At 48.9% G+C, this 23,734-nt stretch overlaps 1 protein-coding gene across 2 annotated transcripts in view; it reads right to left on the bottom strand.

Moving 5' to 3' along the window:
• Positions 1-23,734, bottom strand: part of LOC149339724 (uncharacterized) — a 43,465-nt gene that overhangs the window by 4,741 nt on the left and 14,990 nt on the right. For both annotated transcript variants that reach the window (XM_089550556.1, XM_089550555.1), the window contains 3 exons: positions 20,771-20,966; positions 10,846-10,894; positions 1,652-1,949 (listed from right to left, as the gene is read on the bottom strand). In XM_089550556.1, coding sequence (XP_089406682.1) covers positions 1,652-1,949; positions 10,846-10,894; positions 20,771-20,966 — 543 coding nt within the window. The remainder of the gene's footprint in view (positions 1-1,651; positions 1,950-10,845; positions 10,895-20,770; positions 20,967-23,734) is intronic.

Genomic DNA, 23,734 nt, shown 5'->3' with positions numbered 1-23,734 from the left:
GCAGTTGATCCTTTCCCCCCTCCCGTTGAAACCTTAACAATGTGGTTCTACTGCGCTCATTTCTCGTCATTTTCTCCCGTGTCTTGGAGTGTCTCCATGCACAATGGCCGTTGCCGCCGGCTGTTGAACATTGCACCACGCATTAACTGGTGAGCTGACTGTGCTTCTAGAAACAAATGGTGTCAGACTACCCGTAGCCAAGCAGCGAGCTAATGGGTAAAAAATGAAACAAACTAAATTTAAGCTTCTTTTCTTTGAGCGAATGGTTTCCTGCATTGCGGAGAACGGCGTATGTGGTATCGCTTGACTGTGTTGTCATGGACGCCTAAGCGAAATGATAAATTTATAGAGGCAGCAAAGAATCCACAATCGTGCTCGAAGGATGGCGAGCTCTTTCATGCGGTTCTTTTTTTCAAACTCGCGCCCTCCTTCATGCTGCAGATGAACGCATACAGGTTTCGAAAATGCTTTTGGATAGATTATTTCAAACGTCACGCAACTATACCATAGCCGGACAGGGCCCTCCGCCACACGGGGAAATTCCGTGCTCGTTGGCAGCTGGGTGAGATCGGCTACCATCGATGAGTGTCCTCCCCAACCAACCCTGTTTCCTGGTCTGCTTTTATCTTCACATTTTGGCTGCGGTATGGCGACCGTTTTTTTTTTTTGCTACCTTCGCGGTACCGGCAGTTTGAACAGCGGCGCTTGCTTCCGCAGTAGTTTGAACTAAATAAAATAGTGCCGCTACTACGATTATTCTTATCAGTTGTCACTGGCATTTTTCCTCCTCCTATCCAGTTTTTTTTTATCATGCGGAAAGCCTAAAAAAGTCGGATATATCATATTTTGGATCAATTTCCCGAGTACGAAGGAAAGAAATTCAAACCAGGAGCCCAACCAATCAGAAAGGCAGCGCCCAATCTGTCTGCAACCTCGTTTCCGCTGCCTTAAATCGTTGCTGTTTCCACACCATTAACCCGCAAGTATACTTTCTGGGGCATATTAGAGTATTAAATATTACGATTTTCTTGGAAGTTCAGGCATCACAATGCTCCATACAATGCATAAAAAGAATAAAAAAGAGAGCTGTGAGGCCCCTTAAGGTATCCTTGAGAGGAAATGCAATATCATTAGAGAGTGATTGGAGCCCGCTGCGACATCCTGTTTCGACCTAAAGCAGCTTCTGACTGCCGCTCGCGAAACCGCACTGCATTAATATTCAACTTTTTGAGCCGAAATCGATTATAGTCTGGATATTCGTGCCACCTAGAATTTTGGTGTTGTAAATTTTGGAGGCGGATCAACCTGGGTCCCATGCCGGATTCGGAGAATTTCCTGAGGTCCCGCAGAGGGGCTTTTTGGTGTGAGGACATCTCTAATCAGGTGTAGTATGGATTTTCCCGCCATATTAAATTTTGGGGCGATAAATTTTCGGGGCGGGCCAACTTGCGTCCTGCTGAATCAGCGAGTTTGCCGACATCCGGCGGAGGGGTTTTGCGGTGACGACAGCTACAATACCATCGCATTAAAAGCGTATGCTTGATTCGCGTCGCAGGGCCCCTTCAAGGTGAGGAATGACAAGGAGGCATAATCCATCTGGCGTATCATGCATTTGAGACAGTAGCGCTACGAGGCAGTGTGGGCCACGTACGTGGAATGACGAAGAGTCCGGACGAGTGGTCCTGGGGCGCACGGGCACAGGAGGCGGCGGCGGCGAGTTCTCCCCCCGATCCGGGTACGAGCTGCCGAAGATGGCGGTCACCGGAGCGGGCTCCACGTCGCGGGGCGTGTCGAGCACCGCCTGCTGCAGCAGTTCACGCGCTTGGGCCACGACTTCCTGGACGTTCCTCCTGCTGGGCGGGGGTGACAGCAGCGGGTGGTCGTCCTCATCGTCGTACGGAAAGGGCGGAGGGCTGGTGTAGATCCGGGGCAGGCATATGTGCGGCGGACTGCGAGTGAGATGATGCGTGCCGCGCAAACTAAAGCCCATTGTGATGATGATGATGATGATGTATGTATGTATGTATGTATGTATGTATGTATGTATGTATGTATGTATGTATGTATGTATGTATGTATGTATGTATGTATGTATGTATGTATGTATGTATGTATGTATGTATGTATGTATGTATGTATGTATGTATGTATGTATGTATGTATGTATGTATGTATGTATGTACGTACGTACGGATGGATGGATGGATGGATGGATGGATGGATGGATGGGAGCGCCCCCTTTGAAACGGGGTGGTGGCAATTGCCACCATGCTTAGCTTTTCTTTCATTATTATTTTTTTTTTGTTTACTGTGTTGGCAATTCTCATTAAGATTCGCCATCATCTTTACCTACGGTTTCCTACAATTCTAACCTTATGCCACATCTCTGCTTTTCAGCCACCAATCCTCCAATCGCTTTTTGCTAACTGCCACTGCAGATCTATTTACATTACCATTGTTATCTTTAAACCCTAGGGCCTCAGAAAAAGTGACTGTGCCTGCATCGACATCCGGATGGATACCATCACATTTGATTATGAGGTGTTCAATTGTTGGTTGGTTGGTTGGTTTAAGGGGTTTAACGTCCCAAAGCGACTAAGGCTAGTTCAATTGTTTCCACAGATCTACCACACACTGCAGATGTGTCATCTTCTTCGCTAAATTTCTTTTTGTAGCTGCGCGTTCTAAGACACCCTGACCTAGCTTCAAAAAGTACGGCACTGCCTCTTGAGTTATCATAGAAAAATTATTTCCTGATCTGCCTTTTTCAGTATCGATATAGTTCTACACTACGTTTCTTTTCCATTAATATTCATCCAATTTTTAACTTCCACGTCTTTCACCTGTAGTTTTAACCGTGTTTTAGGCTGTCGTAACTGTTGTAACTAGCGCCATCTGTCGGCAGCCAGGTTCCTGCATTAAAGAAGTGGTTCAGAAAGAGAGTTGCTTCAAGCTCAGCCTCATCCTGCATTCTGTCTTCTCCAGCTAGTTGCAAAGACAGCCTCCATGGCAACGTTCTCGTTTTGTGCTCAACTGACGGTGTCTGGTTGCGTGGACTCGAAAACTGGAGCGTCTGCACAGACAGCTAATCACCTCAAATTAAACATTGAATCCTTAGGCGTTTCGCGGCGTCGCCGTCGCCGTTGTCCCTTGTAACCAGCAGTAGACACCTTAGTCGCGCTTTAAGCTGCCAAACCAATGGAGCGGGAGCTTGGAAAGCAAAGGAAAGTCGCATAACTGCCCTCTTGGAACAGTGGACTCCTCAATCGAGCTTTAAGCTCCGTGGCGGTCGGGACAGATGTGCGCTGCATGCGTTGGCATGACAACGTTCTGGCATTTTAAGGAAAGGAAGTGCGCATAACTGGCTCCCTCGGTCAGTGGACGCCTGAATCGCACTTTATAGGTACGTGGGGTGATGAGAGAGAGATCTGGGCTCCAGGCATTGACAACGATGTGCCAGAAACGCCGCGCTGAAGCCATAGGCCGTCGGCGTTTGGCGTTGACGATGTTTTACACTCCGATTAACTGGCTCCCTGGGTCAGTGGACGCCTGAATCGCACTTTACAGGTATGTGGGGTGATGAAAGAGATATGTGGGCTCCAGGCATTGGCAACGTTGTGCCAGAAACGCGGCGCTGAAGCCGTAGGCCGTCGGCGTTCATTGTGTTCACTGGTGTTGGCGTTGATAAGGTTTTACTCCGATCATTTTAAGGAAAGGAAGTGCGCATAACTGGCTGCCTGGGTCAGTGGACGCCTGGAGCGCGCTTATAGGTACATGGCGCGATGACAGAGATGTGGGCTGCAGGCATTGACAACGTTGCGCCAAAAAAAAAAAAATGGAAGTGGCTTAGCTCTGGTTAAGCCTGGATATACAAGCGAGAAGCTCCAGTTATGCTTTGTTTGAAGTCATGGCTGTCGCAGATCGCGCACAATGCACTGGGAGCTCCACGATAACGGTATAGGCAAGCGCGTTATATAGCCCTCCTTCCGCATGCGTAGTAACTGAGGTAAAAACGCGGCTGCAACGAAAGGTCAAACGGTGGCGAGGAGGCGAGCGCGCAGTAGAGGCGGTGAGGAGGCGGCGCACATGCGCAGTAGCGCGCGGCTGCGCCGAAAGGTCAGGCGGGAGAGTCGCTGCGGCGGTGCCGCTCCGACCACCTGCGCCTCTTCTGTGACGTCACTCGTTTCTGCGCTTGCACGCTGTGGCTAATTCTGATCACGGAGCATACACTAGACCCGGTGTTGACTAGTCTAGTGAAGCTTTTCGCTTCAAAATGTGGCGCTTGAAAGGAAGTGCGCATAACTGGATCCCTGGGTTAGCGGACACCTCAATCGCGCTTAGAGGTACGTGGGGTGATGAAAGAATGTGGACTGCATGCGTTAGGGCTGACAGCAGTGAGCGAACTCTCGCTTTCAACCATTAACTGCCACCTGCCAGGGTGGCAGCGGGGGTGAGAACTATTGTACATATAAAGACAAACAGGAATTTCTTACCGCTTACGCGGGAGAACATCCCGTTCCTCTCGCAAGTAACGCCTCCCATGGCTTTGAAAACCTCGCGAAATACTTGCACAGACATCGTCTTTGAGAACGAGGCACTAGTGCAGTAAGTCAAGCATATATCCATTTTAGCGACCACAAAGCTTCCTTCATGACAATCAAGAACGGTTAGGGGAGTTTTTCTTGAAGAAGGAATATGTGTGAATAATAATAAGTTGTCTGTAATTGTACATACATGTCTTTCTCGAATTCTTTGCCTTAATCGATCGAAAAGCTCAAACAGCTGATGAGCTGCGCTCCAATTTCCCATTAGGATGTAACGTAATTGTCTGCAATTTTTTTTTCTTCAAATACCTCCTTAGGGGTCATTGCATGAGGAGTGGGGATTACAAGATGATTACCTCGATTTTTTTTCTTCGATTGAAGGTGCACGGATAAGGAGAAGGCTGTACTTGACCACCTTGCTCAAATTCGCTGAAAACTCCACGACAGAAATAGGCACTGGACGCTGTTATTAAGCTACCTGCCGACCTCTTTGCAACTCGAAAATCACGATGTCGCGCAAACCCGTTTTCTAGGAATAAAGTGGTAAAGAATCTATTCGGGCTTAAGCCAATGTTTTTTATGCGTAGCATATTGCAGTCACTCAGTTCAGCCCTTGGGCGCGGCCGGGCAGCCACCAAACCACGTGACGAGACGTCACGTGGTTTGGTGACGAAAAAGAAAAAAAGGACGGCTGAGCATGGTGGCGGTTGCCACCACCCCGTTTCAAAGGGGGCGCTCCTATCCATCCATCCATACGTCACGGAGGAAAAGCTACTGAGAAAATCGAGTGCCGCCAAGCAATACCTCGCGCAAAAAGACCGCGCAATATGCAACGCATTCTTGGCTTAACCAAGCTAAGCCTGGGCATCTTTTTCTTTTCACTTCCGCAGCTTTCTTTCAGCGCCGAGGATAATATCGTGCGGCAAATTGCTTAAGCGTTAAATATTTGTCCGTATTAGTTTGATAGAGTTACCTACCAGAGTCTAATTCACGCATTCTTAAGTAAATACGTTTGCAAAGCTATGCCATTATTTGCGGTTGTTTGCCAGGAAACAAGAAGAGGAACACTTACAGCATTACGAGACTGTTCTTCCTTTCACTGGCGGCCTTAGCACTGACTGCAGCACTGAGCGGCTGTTACGGTCCTGTTTGTGGGGCTGGAAGTTCTTTCGGGGCGACACAGTATCAGCATCTTGGTCAACATCAAAATCGATCCTGAGATAGGCCAGGAGCGATATTGTCAGATAGTGGTGACTGCAGTACGGAGAGCAGGAAGACAGTGAAAATGGCTCCTAAACAAAACTCTTCATTTCGGCTGACTTGCGCCCGCAAAAGAACTTAATGAGTCGCCGTCGGCGTAGCAACAAGCGTGGTCGGCGCTCGTCGAACCCAATGCCCGCTGCTCTCGGCCGGGCTCAATCTAAACCTGATAGCGAACGTTCGAGATAAAGCGCGGAAAGTTACTAGAACATTCTGGAACAAAATAGGATCAGCTCCGCCAGGATGCAAAAAATCGAGATAAATCTGGGCTCGCCTTGCATCACAGTAGAAAAAAACGACAAAGCCGAGGGCCGGCAGCTTTGAAAAATAAACAAACAAACATTGCAAAGATTCGCGGCAATATGTAAAATTTGCTAAGTAAACTACGAGTGCTTCATCTATATGGACTGAGCGCAATGAGTCATGTGCAGGGGGCACGGCAGTTCCGCATTGATTCTCGGTTGACGCTTTCATTTTCACACCCTAAAATATTGGTTTGGTTTGGTTTATGGGGTTTAACGTCCCAAAGCGACTAAGGCTATGAGAGACGCCGTAGTGGAGGGCTCCGGAAATTTCGACCACCTGGGGTTCTTTAACGTGCACTGACATCGCACAGTACACGGGCCTCCAGAATTTCTCCTCCAAAGAAATTCTAGCCGCCGCGGCCGGGATCGAACCCGCGTCTTTCGGGTTAGCAGCCGAGCACCATAACCGCTGAGCCACGGCGGCGGCACCCTAAAATAATGCTAAAAGCGTCTACGATACGAGGGTAGTAGTTTCTTGCGAAAGCACTGTTCGTGGTAGTTTTTACACTATACTAAGCCAAATACAGACGCTAGGGCGTTGTGAAAGTCAAATTAAATTCAGCTCCAGTAATCTCCGCGTTCAAAATCAGCCGTCGTATTTTTTTGTTTTCAGTTTCAGACAATTACAAACCGTCGGCTCGACGAAGAACACAATTCATAAAAAAATTGGCTGTGACTTAGCTAAGGTTAAGCTTGGATATCTCGAAGCGAAAAGCTGCGGCGATGCTCGTGGTTTCGCATAAGGTTATACTTACGGATACACTAATGCTTTTCCGAAATGTATTGTTTTATCTATACAAAGTTTATACGGAGGCGGAGGAGGAGACGCGCGTGTAGTGAATACGGTGCTGTCTTAGATGGTTGCTTTAGAGAGATGTACTGTGGTGTACATTCCTTTCGAGTGTACACCAAGATATAAGAGAAGCAATTTTCATTTCATTTCATTTACCTTAAGGCCCTTACGGCGTGGTTCGCGTATCCACCGAAATATGAGAGAGACGGGCGTCGTTTCCTTTCCTTAAACCCAATTTTCTTTTCATTTTCCTTCCCTTACGGCGTAGTTGGGGTGTCCACCGAGATATGAGTGTTTCCTGGCGCACTGTTTGCCTTTCATTTATTTTTTGTGATATTTTATTTCTGTCGTCTTTTTCATTTTTGTGGCAGCGGCGGTGGCGGTGACGGCGGCTATCTGCGCCATGCATGACGTCACTCGGTTTCGCGCATGCGCAGAAGTGGTAAATCTGGGCTCCGGCTCACGCGAAGCGCGGTGTTGACTAGCCTAGTGAAGCTCTTCGCTTCAAAAAACAGGCCTTATGAGGTTTATGGTTTATGGGGTTTAACGTCACAAAGCTACTGAAGCTATGAGAGACGCCGTAGTAAAGGACTCCAGAAATTTCGACCACCTGGGGTTCTTTATGGTGCACTGACATCGAACAGTACACGGGCCTCTAGAATTTTTGTACTAATCATTTCCCACAAAGAGAAAAAAAATGCGATATTAAGGAGAAAGCCTTTAATGCCTCATACTGGCGTTAGCAGCCGTGTCGCCAGACGTGTCGGCAGATTTGTCCGCGTTTCAGCGTCCCTTCTTAAAAATTTGGCAGAGGCTTAGCTTGGTTAAACCCGGTTAAGCCCGGAAGCAATAGCCCTGGCTGCGCCTGGTTTGCCTGGTGGTGTGTCTTGGTAGTGCTCTTAGTAAAGCCTATTTAAGAAAGTTTTGCCCATTTGTTTTACATGACATTATACTCACCACACGAGGGCCCCCACGTGCTGGGAGATTTATGCGTGCCTCGGTCGCCAAAACGAGCGGCTGACGCTAACGGATGATTGTCTAGAGGCTTCCCTCTTCTTTCACTCCCACTTCCTCCCTTCCTGTACGGTGCGGTTCGAGGGTCCACCGAGATGACAGAGAATTTCCTTTCCTCAAAAAGCGTTGCGTTCAAAGGGCAAGGCATCGCCCCGAACGGGTGGTGGCGTTCCTCCCTTCCTGTGGTTCGGGTGTCCACCGAGATGACAGAGAATTACTGCGCCATGCCTTGCCCTTTGAACGCACCGCTTTTTGAGGAAAGAAAATGGCGCAGTAATTCTTTGTCATCTCGGTGGACACCCGAACCGACCGCTAAGCGCGCCGCGCGCGGCAGGAGCGGGAGTTAGGCCGAGCTTGGTAGCTGCGGCCTCGCTACGCGACGGCGCAAGTTGGAGCCCCGCTCTTGCAGCTGTGATGGATGGATGTATGTATGTATGGATGTATGGATGGATGGATGTATGGATGGATGGATGTATGGATGTATGGATGTATGGATGGATGGATGGATGGATGGATGGATGGATGGATGGACGGACGGACGGACGGACGGACGGACGGACGGACGGACGGACAGACGGACGGACGGACGGACGGACGGACGGACGGACGGACGGACGGACGGATGGATGGATGGATGGATGGATGGATGGATGGATGGATGGATGGATGGATGGATGGATGGATGGATGGATGGATGGACGGACGGATGGATGGATGGATGGATGGATGGATGGATGGATGGATGGATGGATGGATGGATGGATGGATGGATGGATGGATGGATGGATGGATAGGAGCGCCCCCTTTGAAACGGGGTGGTGGCAATTGCCATCATGTTCAGCTTATCTATCTTTATTATTTTTTTTGTTTACTGTGTTGGCAATTCTCATTACGAATCGCCATCATCTTTACCTACAGTTTCCTACAATTCTAACCTTATGCCACATCTCTGCTTTTAAGCCACCAATCCTCCAATCGCTTTTTGCTATCTTCCACTGCAGATTTATTTACATGACCATTGTTATCTTTAAACCCTAGGGCCTCAGGAAGAGTGACTGCGCCTGCATCGACATCCGGATGGATACCATCACATCACGTCAGACCGCTAAGCGCGCCGCGCGTGGCAGGAGCAGGAGTTATATCCCTGTCACACAGGCGTTTCGAAGGCCCTCGAACCGATAGTCTATCGACTCAAAGGCGATCGAGCGCTGCTAGACGGGCGGTTTGAATGGCCATCGAGTCAATAATCTATCGAGTCAACGGAGCAACGCGGAACCCTATCGAGATTTGGAGGGCCTTCGAGCGTTGCCCAGTATTGCTAGCATTGCTTCGAACGACAAACATGGCGGCGCCCTTCAAAGCCGGACCCCTCACTTCGGACTGAATTCTCGTTTTTGCTGCCTTTTTCAGTCTGTTCACAGGTCATAAATGGGACACCGGTCTTTCGCTTTGTCTCGCCTTGCCTATGAAAAACGTATAAGTGATAAATTTGCTTTACTTTTTTATTTCGAGTGACGATTCTGCCGCTGTAGAGGACAGTCGGTTTGTTGACAGCAATAGTTCCCGTCCCGGCAACCAGATGGCGCCACTATAGGCTGTTTATTTTTGCGTCTGTGTAGGCATACGCTGAACTAAAAGTGGGAATGCGCTTGTGTTTAGCGTACGTAAGCATGCATACGCTTGTGGTACGTAGACAGCGTAATTTATGCTCTTTTTTGTCTGTATCTGCGTACGTCGCGAGCGGCGACGTGGTGTGCAAAAGCGAGAAACAGCAGCGGCGCGGCGGTTCCACCTCACCCCGGCGTCAACAGATGATAACAGGTCCTAGTTTTTGCGGCGAGCTAACCCGTTTCGCACGCCGGATTTTTGGACAAGTGTGAACGCGCCTTATGACTGCAAAAAAAAAGTATTTTAACATTTAGTTAGGTTTCGTAAAAGTATTTTTGTTATTTGCGCGAAACCGAACGTAGCGATTCTGACGCCACACGAGCTTGGAGTAAGACGCGAGAAAGATTTCAATGGCCATTGAAATTTACCGTGTAGCAGCACCACAAATCCCTCGAGTTCGATGGCGATCGAAAATCTCGATGGCCCTCGACTCGATGGCCATTGAAACTGGCCGTGTGACAGGGGTATTAGGCCGCGCTTGGTAGCTACCGGCCTCGCTACGCCACGGGCTGGAAGTGCAAGCAGTATTGCTTTCGCAATAAAAGAAACTGCGTCGAGGCTGGTAATCGAACCAGGGCCTCTGGCATTTGAAGCGGAGACGCTACCACTCCGCCACGAAGGCTCAACTTTTGAGCATGAATAAAGGCGCGTCTAGTGAACCCATAAACAAAATAAAGGAATAAAAAATACAAGAAAAGAAAAATTAATCACCAATAAAGATAAGAAACAAAAGTAAAAATCAAATAAAAAGGATTAAAAAAAAATAAAAAAGACAATAAAAAGAAGAAAGAAATTCTGAAAAATAAAAAACAAACAGTGCGCCAGGAAACGCTTTTGCCTTGCAGCACTTTAGAGAGCCAAAGTGCCTCCTGAATTTTTTGGTTTCCTGGCTAGGCATCACTTCCTTTTGGGTTTGTAACATGTGGAAGTTGAGGAAGAATACATTTCCTTCGCATAAACAAGTGCAACGATGTGTACAGAAAAACAATTCATCCTAAACTATTTGGCAGCAATGAAAGTAAATAATATATATATATATATATATATATATATATATATATATATATCTGACAGTTATTGTAGGTTCTGCCTGTGGTAAAACATACCAGCTGTCACGCTAGCGGGTCCAAGGAAATCAGCCCCGACGGCACGAGTGTCGATCGACGCCATTGACTCGAGGGCCTCCTTTTTAGGGCAATCTGCGGCTTCTTTATTACATTGTATCCTTCTATACATTGCCAAATTAAGTACCACTACTTACCGGCGACGACTTTCCATCATGAGCTTCCTTTCGGCCCCTGGAGCTTTGTCTGCACAGAACAAAAAAAAAAAGTCACACAATTAACTCCGCTACTTATCATTTGCACCGCCGGCATCACAGTAACACTCAGGCTGGTGTGCAAAAGCAAACAATGCCCACATAAATCCGGTGCGTGATACCAAAACTTCGAACTCTTAACTAACGTTCCATTTCCTACATCGACGCCTGTAAACAAAGCGGTATGCAAAGAACGCTCACGTCCACATCCTAAGGTACAGTCTTGGTCAAAAGTCATAAGACTACCGCGTCAACCTGCAGCGAAATAAATCTCCCTAAAATTCTCCTTGTAGCGGATCAGTCAAAACACAGGTAAAGCCGGAAGCTTCTCCAGAAGAAACTTCCCATATTATTCGGCACACTGGCTCTGGCTACCCTCGTCCGACCGAACAAGCTTTCGTCTTTTGTTACTATAGGTTGATCGAGCGACGTGGATCACCGGGTGGTATTCGCCTACGACGGGTAAATAATTTATAAACGACTTTCCCCTCACATGCTGTTTCAGTTTTGTTTATCATCAACCGCATGACGGATGTACACGCAGTTGATCTTCAGATCACGTGAGGCTCGATAAAATTGTAATACATAGTCTGATACTTCGTTTGAATTCACTATAACACTTGAAACAGCCTTCTTCAAGCTCTCAAATGACAGTAATATATCTAGCTGTCAGCTACGGTATGATGCAACTTAAGAAACACGCAGTTTGGTAACACTCTCCACGGTCCGCGGCGTCCTACATGTATTAGTCCACTGGCTAGTTACCACAGCGACAAAAATCAGATTTGAACATTTTCACTTACAGGCCGCGCTAGCTCAGCGGTTACAGGGGCCCAGAAACACAATCTTAGTTGACTGTTTTGCCTGTTGATCGCATACAGTGAGTTATAATGGTGCTACACCGCGTATACAATAACGAAAGCCCTCAGCAACGAAATTCTCGCGGCAATGAAAAATTCTGGCGCCGCCGGCGAACTCCCATAGGGTTCAATGCATTTGTCCCCTCTCAACAGCGAAGGGTTTTTAAAACGGAGTCCCGCACTAACGAAAGTTTGAGGTAGTGATCTGCAACATTTTTTCGGCACATCAGCCAGTCGGGAACATAGAATGGGCAAAACTACAGCAGCACTCATCCGACAAGTCGGTCCCCTTCATTTCACCTGCCAACAAGCACCGGCGCAGCCATTTTTGTTTACTTTCGGTTGGTTTGGTAATGATGATGATAGCAAAGCGATTTTTTGTTTTTGCCCGCTGAAGGCGGCTTTTTGCTAGCCCGTCTGCTGGCGACTACGCACGCACGTGACGTTTCACGTGATGACACCGCCGGCCAACCGGGAAAGAGCAAGGAACCCTTCTTTTTCTTTTCGCTAGTGCGCCGACCACGCTATCTCGCCGATCTCGCCGTCCGCTTTGTGCAAGCTGAATTCGCCCGCGACTTGCTTCTGTACAGCGTTTTTTGTTGTTTTTTTGACTGTCGGAAACATGCCACCTCCTGTGAAGAAGCGCAAGTTTTTGACGCTGCAGGAAAAGGCTGCAATCATCGCCGAAGCTGAAAAAGGCAGAAAGAAGACGGACATTGCGGAGGAGTTCAGTATCCCGTGCAGCTCACTTTCTACGATTCTGAAATCAAAGAATGGCATCATGGCGGCACTCCAGAACGGCGCGCGTGCTCAGAACAAGACTTTGGCAACGCCGGTCTACGAAGACGTGGACAAAGCCGTATTTCAGTGGTTTCTGAACAAGAGAGCGAACAAGGTGCTTTTGTCTGGAAGCCTTCTGCAGCAAAAGACGATTGACTTCGCGTGCATTCTGGGGCACGACTACTTCAGTGCGCACCACATTGAAGACGTTACCCTGACGAGCGTCCGCTTGATTTTTTTCCCTGCGAACTGCACATCCGTTATCCAACCTTTTGATCAGGGGGTTATTAAAAGTGTGAAGTCTGCGTACCGAGGAAGGCTCATCCAGCGAATGTTGCTAAACATCGAAATAAAGCGACCGACGGAAATTGACCTCTTCATGGCGCTGGAGATGCTTGCCGGCGCGTGGATTGCTACTTCGGCCACGCTTGTCCAGAACTGCTTCAGGCACGCCGGTTTCGCAGCTGGTCAGCACGCCTTGGCAGAACCGGAAGCTGCAAGCGGTGGCGATCTGCAGCCACTAACCGAAGCATGGAACGCGCTTCGCCGTGTAGATGCAATGGTGCCAGAGGCTGTTGAACTGGAGGACTTTTTGTGTGCGGACGCCGTCTTGATCGTGCACGAGGAATTCAGCGACAACGCTATTATCGACAGTGTGCGCAAAGGAAATGAGGCGAGTGACGACGAAGATTGCGAAAACCAAGCACAAGGTAAGCAAATAAGCTCGCGTGATGTGCTTGATGCTTTCGATGTTATCCGGACTTTTCTCGGCGACCACGACAACGACGAAGCTATGCATAGCTTATCAAGCTGCGAAGCCAGAGTCGTCAAACTCCTGCACAGAAATGTCAAGCAGAGCAAAATAAGCAACTTTTTTCATTAAATTTTGGTTCTGGAAGGAAATGGGTGTGCTGATTTGTCCATTTTCGCGACAGCGAAATTCTCACGACAACGAAAAGGTTTTTCTTCCCCGGCGGATTCGTTATTGTGGGGTTCGACTGTATTCCGTTCTTTAAGATCTTAATGTCGTCCCAAAAACAAATTCATGGCTCCGATGGTGTCGCCACACAGGTCTGCGGGGCAGGGACGCGCTACGGCTCGCCCATGCCTTCGTGACCAGCCGGATCCTCTACGCCGTGCTGTACCTACGCACCACCAAACAACAAGACGAGCGCATTGACGCCATCATCAGGAAGGCAACAAAGCGAGCATTGGACCTCCCCGTGGCTACCTCCAACGCCAAACTGTAGGTGTTGGGAGTGGTAAACTATCAGGAGTTGCGGGAGGCCGACCTCGTGAACCAATATACGCGGCTATCGAAGGTCTGCGGGGCAGGGACGCGCTACGGCTCGCCCATGCCTTCGTGACCAGCCGGATCCTCTACGCCGTGCCGTACCTACGCACCACCAAACAACAAGACGAGCGCATTGACGCCATCATCAGAAAGGCAACAAAGCGGCCATTGGACCTCCCGGTGGCTACCTCCAACGCCAAACTGAAGGCGTTGAGAGTGGTAAACTCCTATCAGAAGTTGCGGGAGGCCCACCTCGTGAACCAATATACGCGGCTATCGCAGACGGTTCCTGGGCGCCGCCTGCTAAACCGCTTACACATTCAACACACATGCATACCAGAGGGGACGGAGAACATCCCGGTGCTGTGGCGCCACATGCTCTTGGTCGCTCCGCTCCCTCGTAACATGGACATGGCTTCACATGAAGGCAGACGACAAGCGCGGGTTCGCACGCTTGAGAGGCAGTATGGATATATAGATGGCGTCTACTACGTGGACATCAGAGGGCCGTCGCTCACGGGATTCTTCACGGCTGCCATAGTCCACCGGGGAATGAATGTCGATGGGCTATCTTTTCGGGCCCCAAATTCAACACGAGCGGAGGAAGTCGCAATAGCTCTCGCTGCCGCCGATCCAAAATCGAGAATAGTTATCACAGACTCTCGCCGAGCCTGCGAACAATATCTTGCAGGCGAAATATCCCCTCTTGCCTCCCAAATTCTAAGACGCGCTCCCGCCGATCCAACTCGCACAAAAGTGATCTGGGCTCCTGGCCACCAGGGTCTACGAGGCAATGAGGCCGCTGATGCGGCCGCCCGAGCGCTCACACATCGGGCTCCTCATCCTAGCTCTCCTGGCTCAGAAGCTCATAAACCGCTTCAGCGGTTCCGCAAAATCCTAATTCATTATTGCGACAGCCACCGTCTCTACCCAGTACTTGCCAAGGGGCTGAGTAAGGCGGAGGAGCGAACTCTGCGGCGCCTGCCGACAGGAACTCTTCTCTGTCCTGCCATAGCAAAACACTTCGATCCGAGCACAGATGGGCGCTGCCCACACTGTGGAGAGATCTGCGATATCTCACATGGTGTGGGCATGTACTCAGAATCCTCACCTTCCCCCTTCCCCCACCCCCACCCGAGAGGCATGGGAGACTGCCCTCCTCAACTGCTCCACACTGGAGTCTCAAAAGGCTCTAGTAAAGCGGGCGCGAGACGGGGCCTCGTCATGCAGTGTCCCGGACTAAGGATACCGACCATGTAGCAGGGTTTTTGACCCTCAAACTCTCTTTGCATATTAAAGTTTTCACCACCACCACCACACAGCAGCGGGTTTTAGCAGCGTATATGACATCGCCTGGCGCGAGCTTGATGATTGGACAAACAGTAAATATACTGCAAATTATGTGAATAAATAGAGACACATTTTGTCACCTGTCTGCGTTTTAATTAGTGTTAGATAAAAGCCCTGCAAAGCAAGTAAAGCAAAAATACCCTACCAGGGGCTCTGGCATGGAAAGGACGCTGCCAGTCTCAGCAAGAACGAGTCACACAGAGCAGGCAACCATGGAGTGCAAACTTCCGCGACGTGCTCTGGCAGGCTGTTTTGATTGGTTGCGCCAGGTTCCGTCATTGGGAGAGCGAAATAGGAGTGGGAAGCCCCGCCAAAATCGAGTTGAGGGCAGCGTCTTGTCTGCTTGTATTTTGAAATTTCTTCATTGAATAACTCCCGTTCCTGTGCATCGATTCCTGCAATTCTTTTTAAATCAGCATCTGTGTGACAAAGAATCCACCTGAAGTATAGCCGGTATCCCCCCAAGCAGTGTTTCGCAGCCCCTTTAAGGCGCTCGTCTACCGAGCCGAAGTACCCGAGTTAGAATCAAACCGCGGCGGCAGCGTTTCGATGGAGGCAGAGCGCAAAAGGCTCCAGTGTGCTGTGCGATGTTAGTGCACGTTAAAGGTCCCCAAGTGGTCGAAACTATCCGGGTGACCTGCACTATGGCACCTCTTTCTCTCCTTTTCTCAATCCCACCCTCGTCCCTTCCCTTACGGCGTGGTTTAGGTGTCCACCGAGATATGACAGTTTCCTGGCGCACTGTCTGTTGCTCCTTGTTCTCCTTCCATGGCGAGTGTCTGCGCCTGTTATATGGGCAAGCGCGCCTTATTATAGCGAAAGCAATACTACTCGCACTTTCAAGCCTTCGCGTGGCCCGGCCGCAGTTACGTTTGACCTTTAGCGGAGTGAATATGGGCGACCAACTCGCTCCTTCAGATACCCCGGCTGCAGTTACGCCGCGCCGCGCACCTGTGCAGCTACTGCCGCTGTGACGTGATACCAGCTGTAGATTATGGGCGACCAACTCGCTCCTTCAGACAGCCCGGCTGCAGTTACGGTGTGTGTTTGCCGCGCTGCGCACCTGTGGCGCTACTGCCGCTGTGACGTCATACCAGCTGTAGATTATGTTTACTTTCACTCAGTCGCAACTACATCAAAAACAAAATATAAAAATTACTGAAGACGCTTTGAGTCGTTGCGCAGCGACGGCCGGTAGCCACGCGTGACCTGTAGACGCGGCGCACTGCGTTCCAAGACGCTTTTAGTCGTCGCGCAGCGGCGGCCGGTAGCCACGCGTGACCTGTAGACGCGGCGCACTGCGTTCCTTCAGTTGGAGGCGCTGCGCTTTTGCTTTCGCAACCTACCAGGCTTAACCAAAGCTAAGCTCCCGCCACTTTTTATACCCCTCCTTTCAAATGCGCACTGCGCACGGCTGCGGCGAAAGGTCAAACGGTGGCGAGGAGGAGAAGCGGCGGAGCACATGCGCAGTAGCCTGCGCCGTGCGTGACGTCAGTCCGGGGGATACGGCTCAGGTCTCGCGAAGAGACGCCACCGAGCCGCTGAACGACAACGACAGCGTGTCGGTATCAAGACGTCAGTAGACGAAACCGCTTTCGCTACGTAGATCCCGGCCTAGCTGAGCTGATCAACTGGCAATTTTTTTTTTATGCGAAGCATATTACTAGAGCTACACTACAGCCCGTCGAGCGCGGCGGTGGAGCTACCATTGACTTTTAGCGTGACCACGTGACACCACGTGACAACATGACGTCACAGCAGAGGAGAGAGGGGCTGCCGGCTCGCGCGGTCGGCCGCGGCGGTGGAGGCTCCACATCAGGGGCGCTGGAGCTGACCACGTGACGCTACAGCAGCAGTATAAAGCTGAGCTTGCCTCGCTCTCCGGGTACTTACGAGGCTGCCAGGTGTTGGGATGCCGCCTAGAAGCAGGGCTGATTTGAACGAGAAGCGAAAGCTTCAGCGTGCCACAGAGACCGATGAAGAGCGGGATGAACGTCTGGCTAAGCGGCGTGCTCAATATACGGCTCGGCGACAACGTTCTACAACAACTGGAGAACAAAGCGAGGAACTTTACCAAGCCTAGCCATCAATATGCTTCGCATCTGACTAGGCTTAACCTTAGCTAAGCCTCAGCCATTTTTTTTACAACGGTCTACTTTTTTGTCACGGAGCAATTTTGTTCGCCGGTCCTGAATGCGGGCGGAGCTTCACTGCAGTCTTAAGTTGTATCGGACTATACGCGGCCCAGCCATCGTTCGGTTAATGAAACCAAAACCTTAACAGCGTCAAGGAGAAGTTATAAATTGTTTAGCGGTCGAAGGCCAACTTAAGGGGATGATCTCTGTACTTTAATGTCTAATGCATCATTCGAAATAATAAAAGCAGAAATTTGTTTCTTATGGTCCTTTAAAACCAGCGGTTTAATATTTCTCTAACATCATTTGGCGTGCTTCAAGGTGTACCGTGAAACGAGGCCGTTCACGTTAAATAAAAGATGCACGAAATATCTATCTCGGTGTCTAACCTATGAAAAGTTGTGCTACATAGGGTTTAACGTCCGAAAGGGACTTAGGCATTAGGGACGCCGAAGTGGAGGGCTACAGATAATTTCTACCACTTTGGGTTCTTCAGTACACAGGCCTCTAGCGTTGCGCCTCCATCGAAATGCGACCGCTGCGGCTGGGATTGAACCCAGCATCTGTGGAAATAGCATAACACACGGAACAGATTGCATCCGTACGAAACAAAGCCTTTGCTTCCGCGTTACGATTAATTTAACTGCCGAAAATGATTTCATAATAACTGGATTGCTAAATAAAGCGAGATCTCCTCACCCGGAATAAACATCGCGCTAAGCTTTCGCCGGCCGCCGTCGTGTCCAAAAAGTGTGATGCGCAAGCCCGCCTGATTGTGTAGTCAAAAACTAAGTTGACGGCAATAAAAGCCCCTAAAAGCCAGTGTTTGGCGCTCACACCCCGTACTTATACTCTGTTTTCGCAGTTATTTGCACTTTAGCAGCACCATCAGAAGCGGTATTGCAGATTTCGTGCTAGCACATGCCGCCGCTATTCCCATGTTCTATCGCAGTGACATGCTTTCCTCGGTTCTCGCAGCTTCGGTCCTGGCAGCCTTGACGCCATAGGAAGCATAAGATGGTTTATTGGGGTTTAACGTCCCAAAGCAACTCAGGCTATGAGAGACGCCGTAGTGAAGGGCTCCCACCCTCGCCGTTCGATGACGTTCCACGTCACACCAGCGGTAACTCAGGACGTACTATGTCCGCCGCTTATGAACGTTGGTGGCGCTGATGAACACTTTCAAGGTTAGGACAATTGTAAGCATAAATACCCCCGAAAGCAGAAGATTTGACAGCCGCCGCCGTAGCTCATTTGGTAGAGCACCGGAAGCGTAATTCGTAGGTCGTGGGTTCGGTTCCGACAGGCGGCATGTGGTTGTTTTTTCTTTTCCTTTTCTAATCAATTAGGTTTAAGGGGTAACATATTCAGTAATATCTTAAATTGATCAACACCACAAAATAAATAAAAATTAAAATCCCCTGTGTCCCTGGGTTTCTGTGGCAGTTGGCTTCTCTCATACTTTTAACGAACCCCTCATTCCCCTTCCCTTGTTTATATATATATACAAGCTGGCAAACATCGACGGCTTTGACTAGTTAGTGTATTCTTCTTGTTCACCTCGCGTGTTGCGTCGCATTTGGATAGCTTTCATTCCGCGGCAAGAATTTGTATGACGAGCACAGACCACTTTATACGACGTCCTCAGTAGAAAATTGCTCTTGAAAAAAACAAAATAAGAAAACCGATCTCCTGCCCAGAGACAATTATGGCTTGGTTCACAGGTCGCACTGTTATTCTCGTCGTTTCCAGTGCTCCCTGATAGGAACTGTTATTCGACCACTCCCTAATGTTTGTTGTCTTACTGCAAATTTCTGCCATTTTTTGCAGCCGCAATAGAGGCATTAAGCCTCGCGTTGCAGTAGCGACAAGGGGAAGCAGGGCAACTGGGCAGGGTACAAAGCTTGAAATAGGGCTCCAGCGTTCCACTAGAATTTTGCTGGGCTGGGCAGCGCCGCCAGAGCAAAGGAGCTTTCGCTAATGCAATGAATCTGGGTTTTGGAATTTCGGAAAGGGTTCATGCTGCCCTATGAGACCCCCCGAAGTGAAGGATCGATGAACAGAGTGCGCCAGCAGTCTGCACAGGTCTCAAAACTGACAGCGAGCGCTCATTCCCCCAATGCAGTGCCACAAAATTTTGTCCAGTAAGCTTGCCTGTCGAAAATTTTTGAAGTATAACATCATCTTTATCCTCAAAATTATTTTGAAGAAATAGGCACCGAAAAATTCCTTCTGACCACGAACGAGTTCAATCCGACGCTCTCATGTGTCTTCTACTGTCGCATTAGTAACCAGTGAAATTTCCTTCTCAGGGGACAATACCTTATCGACATTCAAATTCTTATATTCGCAACAAAATGTCAGGTAGCTGGATAATTGTATTCACAATAAAGGCACCAATCTTCTCTACGTTTTTCAATAATGTTTGGTTGATTGGTTTATTGGGGTCTAACGTCTCGAAGCAACTCAGGCTATGACGGACGCCGTAGTGAAGGGCTCCGGAAATGTCGACCACCTAGGGTTCTTTAACGTGCACTAACATCGCACAGCACACGGGCCTCCAGAATTTCGCCTTCAGTGAAATTCGAACGCCGCAACCGGGATCGAACCCGCGTAAATATGCTACAAAAGGTACCATGTCCCGAACAAACACCATTCACCAAGTAAGTCTTTCCAGAAGGCAAGACGCCGCCATGAGACCTCTAGTGGGCCGTGCATAAAAGCTCACGATGTTTCACATGCACTGGATAAGTATTTGCTACGTGACGTCATGATCGCCATCTTTGGGTGAAGCAGAGACTACCGCTTTCACATCACATTATTTTCCTTAAAGACCCCTAGCGGGGTGTTACATAAGGGGTGCGATTTACAAGGTGCAGGCGTTGACCACTGTCATGACCGTCGATGGGAAGGTTATGGTGGCGACATTAGGGAGAAGGCCGTTCCAGTCAGCTGCTACTCGACAAAGAAATGAGTTGGTAACAATAGTAATACGAGAACGCGAGTGCAGAACTTGGAGGGTGACCGATGTGATGGGACATGCTAGGCAGGAAACTATCTCTTGTCCCATGGTCGTGGGGAGTGTCCTCCTCAGCCCTAGCGACCCCCACCCTCTCTCCAACTTCCCCCAGTCACTACAATTCACCCCTCCCCGGCGGTCACCCGAACAATGAACAACCCACACCACACGGTGCAGGAACAAAGGACCGTGTCCACTTTCCTGCCTATATCCTCTGCCGCATAGCCATAAAGGGTAACCGGCTGGCCACAAGCGGATTAGGAAAACGGCCTGGCTTTCGCTATGTAGGCTGCTTTCGCCGCGCTTTCTAGACCCAAAGATGGCGGCCACTATGACGTCGATGCAAACTAGTATGTATATTAATGGTCCCTCAGAGCAGAGGCATATTATTTCGTGCACTCCGTATTGCGGAGGTTGCTTTGCGACTTACCCAGGGTCTTCTGGCCACTTGCGACCGTGGGAGTCTCACAGGAACATGGCGACGGGCCGGACATATAGTTAGCCAGCCGCAGGATGGAGAATAACTCAGGAGCGGGCTTTTCCCTGGGGATGGGCAACGGCCGGACAAGTCTTCCACAACCAACGCAAGGGCACAAAGTGGGCCTTGGCGGGAAGTCTCCTTCAGTCTGCAGCAAGTCCCGACGGCACCGGAAAATGATGAGGGAAGGTGAGCCCGTGTCGTGCACGTTTAATGCAGGTAAAACTACCAATGCCACTTTTAGACAATTTCCAACAAATTGCACGACTGAGGGAATCTGTAGCCCTTTGGTCTTTTAACATTCAAGGCGGGAATATTGACCCTTAACAAACAGGAATTTAAGGGCAAGAGGAAAAAATAAGCAGAGTCAAGGCCCGAAATAACACACCACAAAAGGTAACATGTTTTCATGTTACATTTTTCTTTATATTCTATATATACCTTAACACCATCTCCATCTCGTAATTCTTAATTTAATTAGGACGCTTCTCATTCAAAACCCCTCCACACAAACTCGTTCAGCTCTCGACGCTCCGTAATTTCACGCAATATTGTAGGATTGAAATTTTTTTATACAGTCATTAAGATTAAAACCAATTTTCGAAAGCAAATGTAACTTAAAGGCACCCCTGCCTTGAATATTCTTCACGCCACCCAACTCTTTCTTTACAGGAATCTGCTCCCTTGGGTTTTTCTTTTTTTTTTTTTTTGGTAGACAACAGCGCGATAGAACGGGGACTGAAGGGAGGAAATGTGAAGCGACAAGCGTTTTCCCTGTCCAGTTTTTCTCTCTTCATTCCGTGTTTCACCGCGGTGTTGTTTACCGTGTATCTGTACCAACTTGGCCGACTTCCTTCGCTATTCAACGTTTCTTTTTTTGCCTTTCTCACGGAGTCGTGTATACGTTCCCTATATCGCAATGAGCTGGCAGGAAACGAAAAGGACAAGTTTAAGGGTTTAAAAGAATCTACGGGTTTTAAAACATATACCCAGGTAACATGTTAGAGGTCTCAATCCACTGCCGTCTTATAGGACCCGGATGAAATAAATGTCATTGCAGCTCCTACCGATGCTGCCCAGGGACGCGGGAGTCTATTGCATGGATGGATGGAAGATGGAACGTTCCCCTTGAAACGGGGTGGTGACAGTTGCCACCATGCTCGGTGAAAGACCTCGTGCGAAAGCCCTCACAAATGCCGCGTACGGATCGAGCCTTAGCTAAACCCTAAGATGCAACTCCAAATCAGCGCAAATGCAAATGAACGAAATGTGCCGCATGACCACGTCTGGAAGCCCTTTTTGCTCACTTTAGGATCACCGACTATGGACAAAGAAATATCCTTGAAACTCGGGAACACGAAGAGAAAGAAATATTAACGGACCCGGGACGCATTCTCACCGCTATTCCCGCTGTGTGAACGCTCACAGCTTTTCAGAGTAATTAGCGCGCGTTGATTCTGCGTCACAGGAACAACCGAAACATTCCAACGTTGGTCAATGTCCTTAGTAGAGGGGAAAAGAGGGGGGGGGGGGGATTGCAATGTCCTGGAATTTAGTTAACAAGCACATAGTAAACTTCTATTTATTTATTTACAGATACCTTACAGGCCTCCAGGGAGGCATTGTGTAAGGGGGTAGCAATAAATATGTACAACAGTAGCTAGAAAAAACCAGAAATGCGTAGAAACAAACAATGTTATGTTCTAAAAGCTGATTACAAACTATCCCGACTGTACGAAATACATGCAGAAAAACATTGGATAAAAAAAAATAGAATATAAATAACACATAATAGTAACATAGTAACGGGGGAAAGAAACATAAGCAAATACACAGGAAGGCAAATGGGCTGATAAACAGGGTGTTACAGCAACAAAAAAAAAAGGCATGACTCGGGCATCCTGTGAGTGCATCTCCGATGGTGATGCACTAAATAACGTAGCCCTGACTCGTGCGATTGGCCCAGCGTCAAGCTCGTGCAAAAATATATTTAGACAGTATATAGAAAGTCTCTTGAGTGGCTATAAACTGTGTATCAGAATTTTTGTAAGAGAGGCCGCGCAACATGTGCTTTATGGGGGAATGCGCGAGCAGCTGAGCAGCTATTCGAATACTCCGGTAACTTCCAGCACGCTAGAGAAGCTGAGAGGAGGAATTCTCGAAAACCGAAGCTAGAGTTGCCATGGTCCTTCTAAGGATATCTACCGAAAATCGGAGTGCTTACAACAGATAAATGTAAGCTGTTGGTAAGAACGAAAATAACTCAGGCCAATTTGCACGGTTCTGCTGCAGCTCGCCGACGTTCCTGCAAGGTTTCCACGATGCTGATACTGCTGCTTCTAGGATATCTTGTTCGCTGTGAAAAATCTGTCTAGATAAAGATCTAGCAGCTATCCAGGCAATATGCTCTAAAAATTGGAGATGACACTTAAGCTGCGCCTTGAGGCAATGGCGCAATCGCGTAATGGGTTAATTCCCACATATGCAGGAGGTAATTGTCTACTTTACGATTATAGATCCGCGGGAGCCCTCATACCCCTCTTGGCGCAGCGGTTAAGCGATGCGCCACTGCCCTACGATGGCAGGTGCTCCCAGCGGCGAGCCTTGTGCGGCCCAGGTTGCTGTTCCCGAGCGACAATTAATTAATTTAACTGTCACTTGCCACGGTGGGCAGTATACACTCTATCGGACGGGCACGTTGTGATCACGTCGCAAGGTCACGCGACATAGCTGGCACAACTGTCTGTTAGGCTGCTTTTGGGCGCCACCTGTCAAAGTCATATTCCCGTGATTTTTCGCTCACAACGCCGACGCGGGATCTTCTGTGTAATAGGGCCTTTAACGCTATCGTGTTAAAATTCATTGCCATGACCTTTACTAGGGGAAAATCGGCCTTCTGGAAGCGGTCGTACTCTG

This window comes from Amblyomma mixtum, chromosome 6 (genome assembly GCF_055824585.1).
Source record: "Amblyomma mixtum isolate Tamu chromosome 6, ASM5582458v1, whole genome shotgun sequence".
NCBI lineage: Eukaryota > Metazoa > Arthropoda > Arachnida > Ixodida > Ixodidae > Amblyomma > Amblyomma mixtum.
This window is presented reverse-complemented; position numbering and strand designations above follow the sequence as displayed.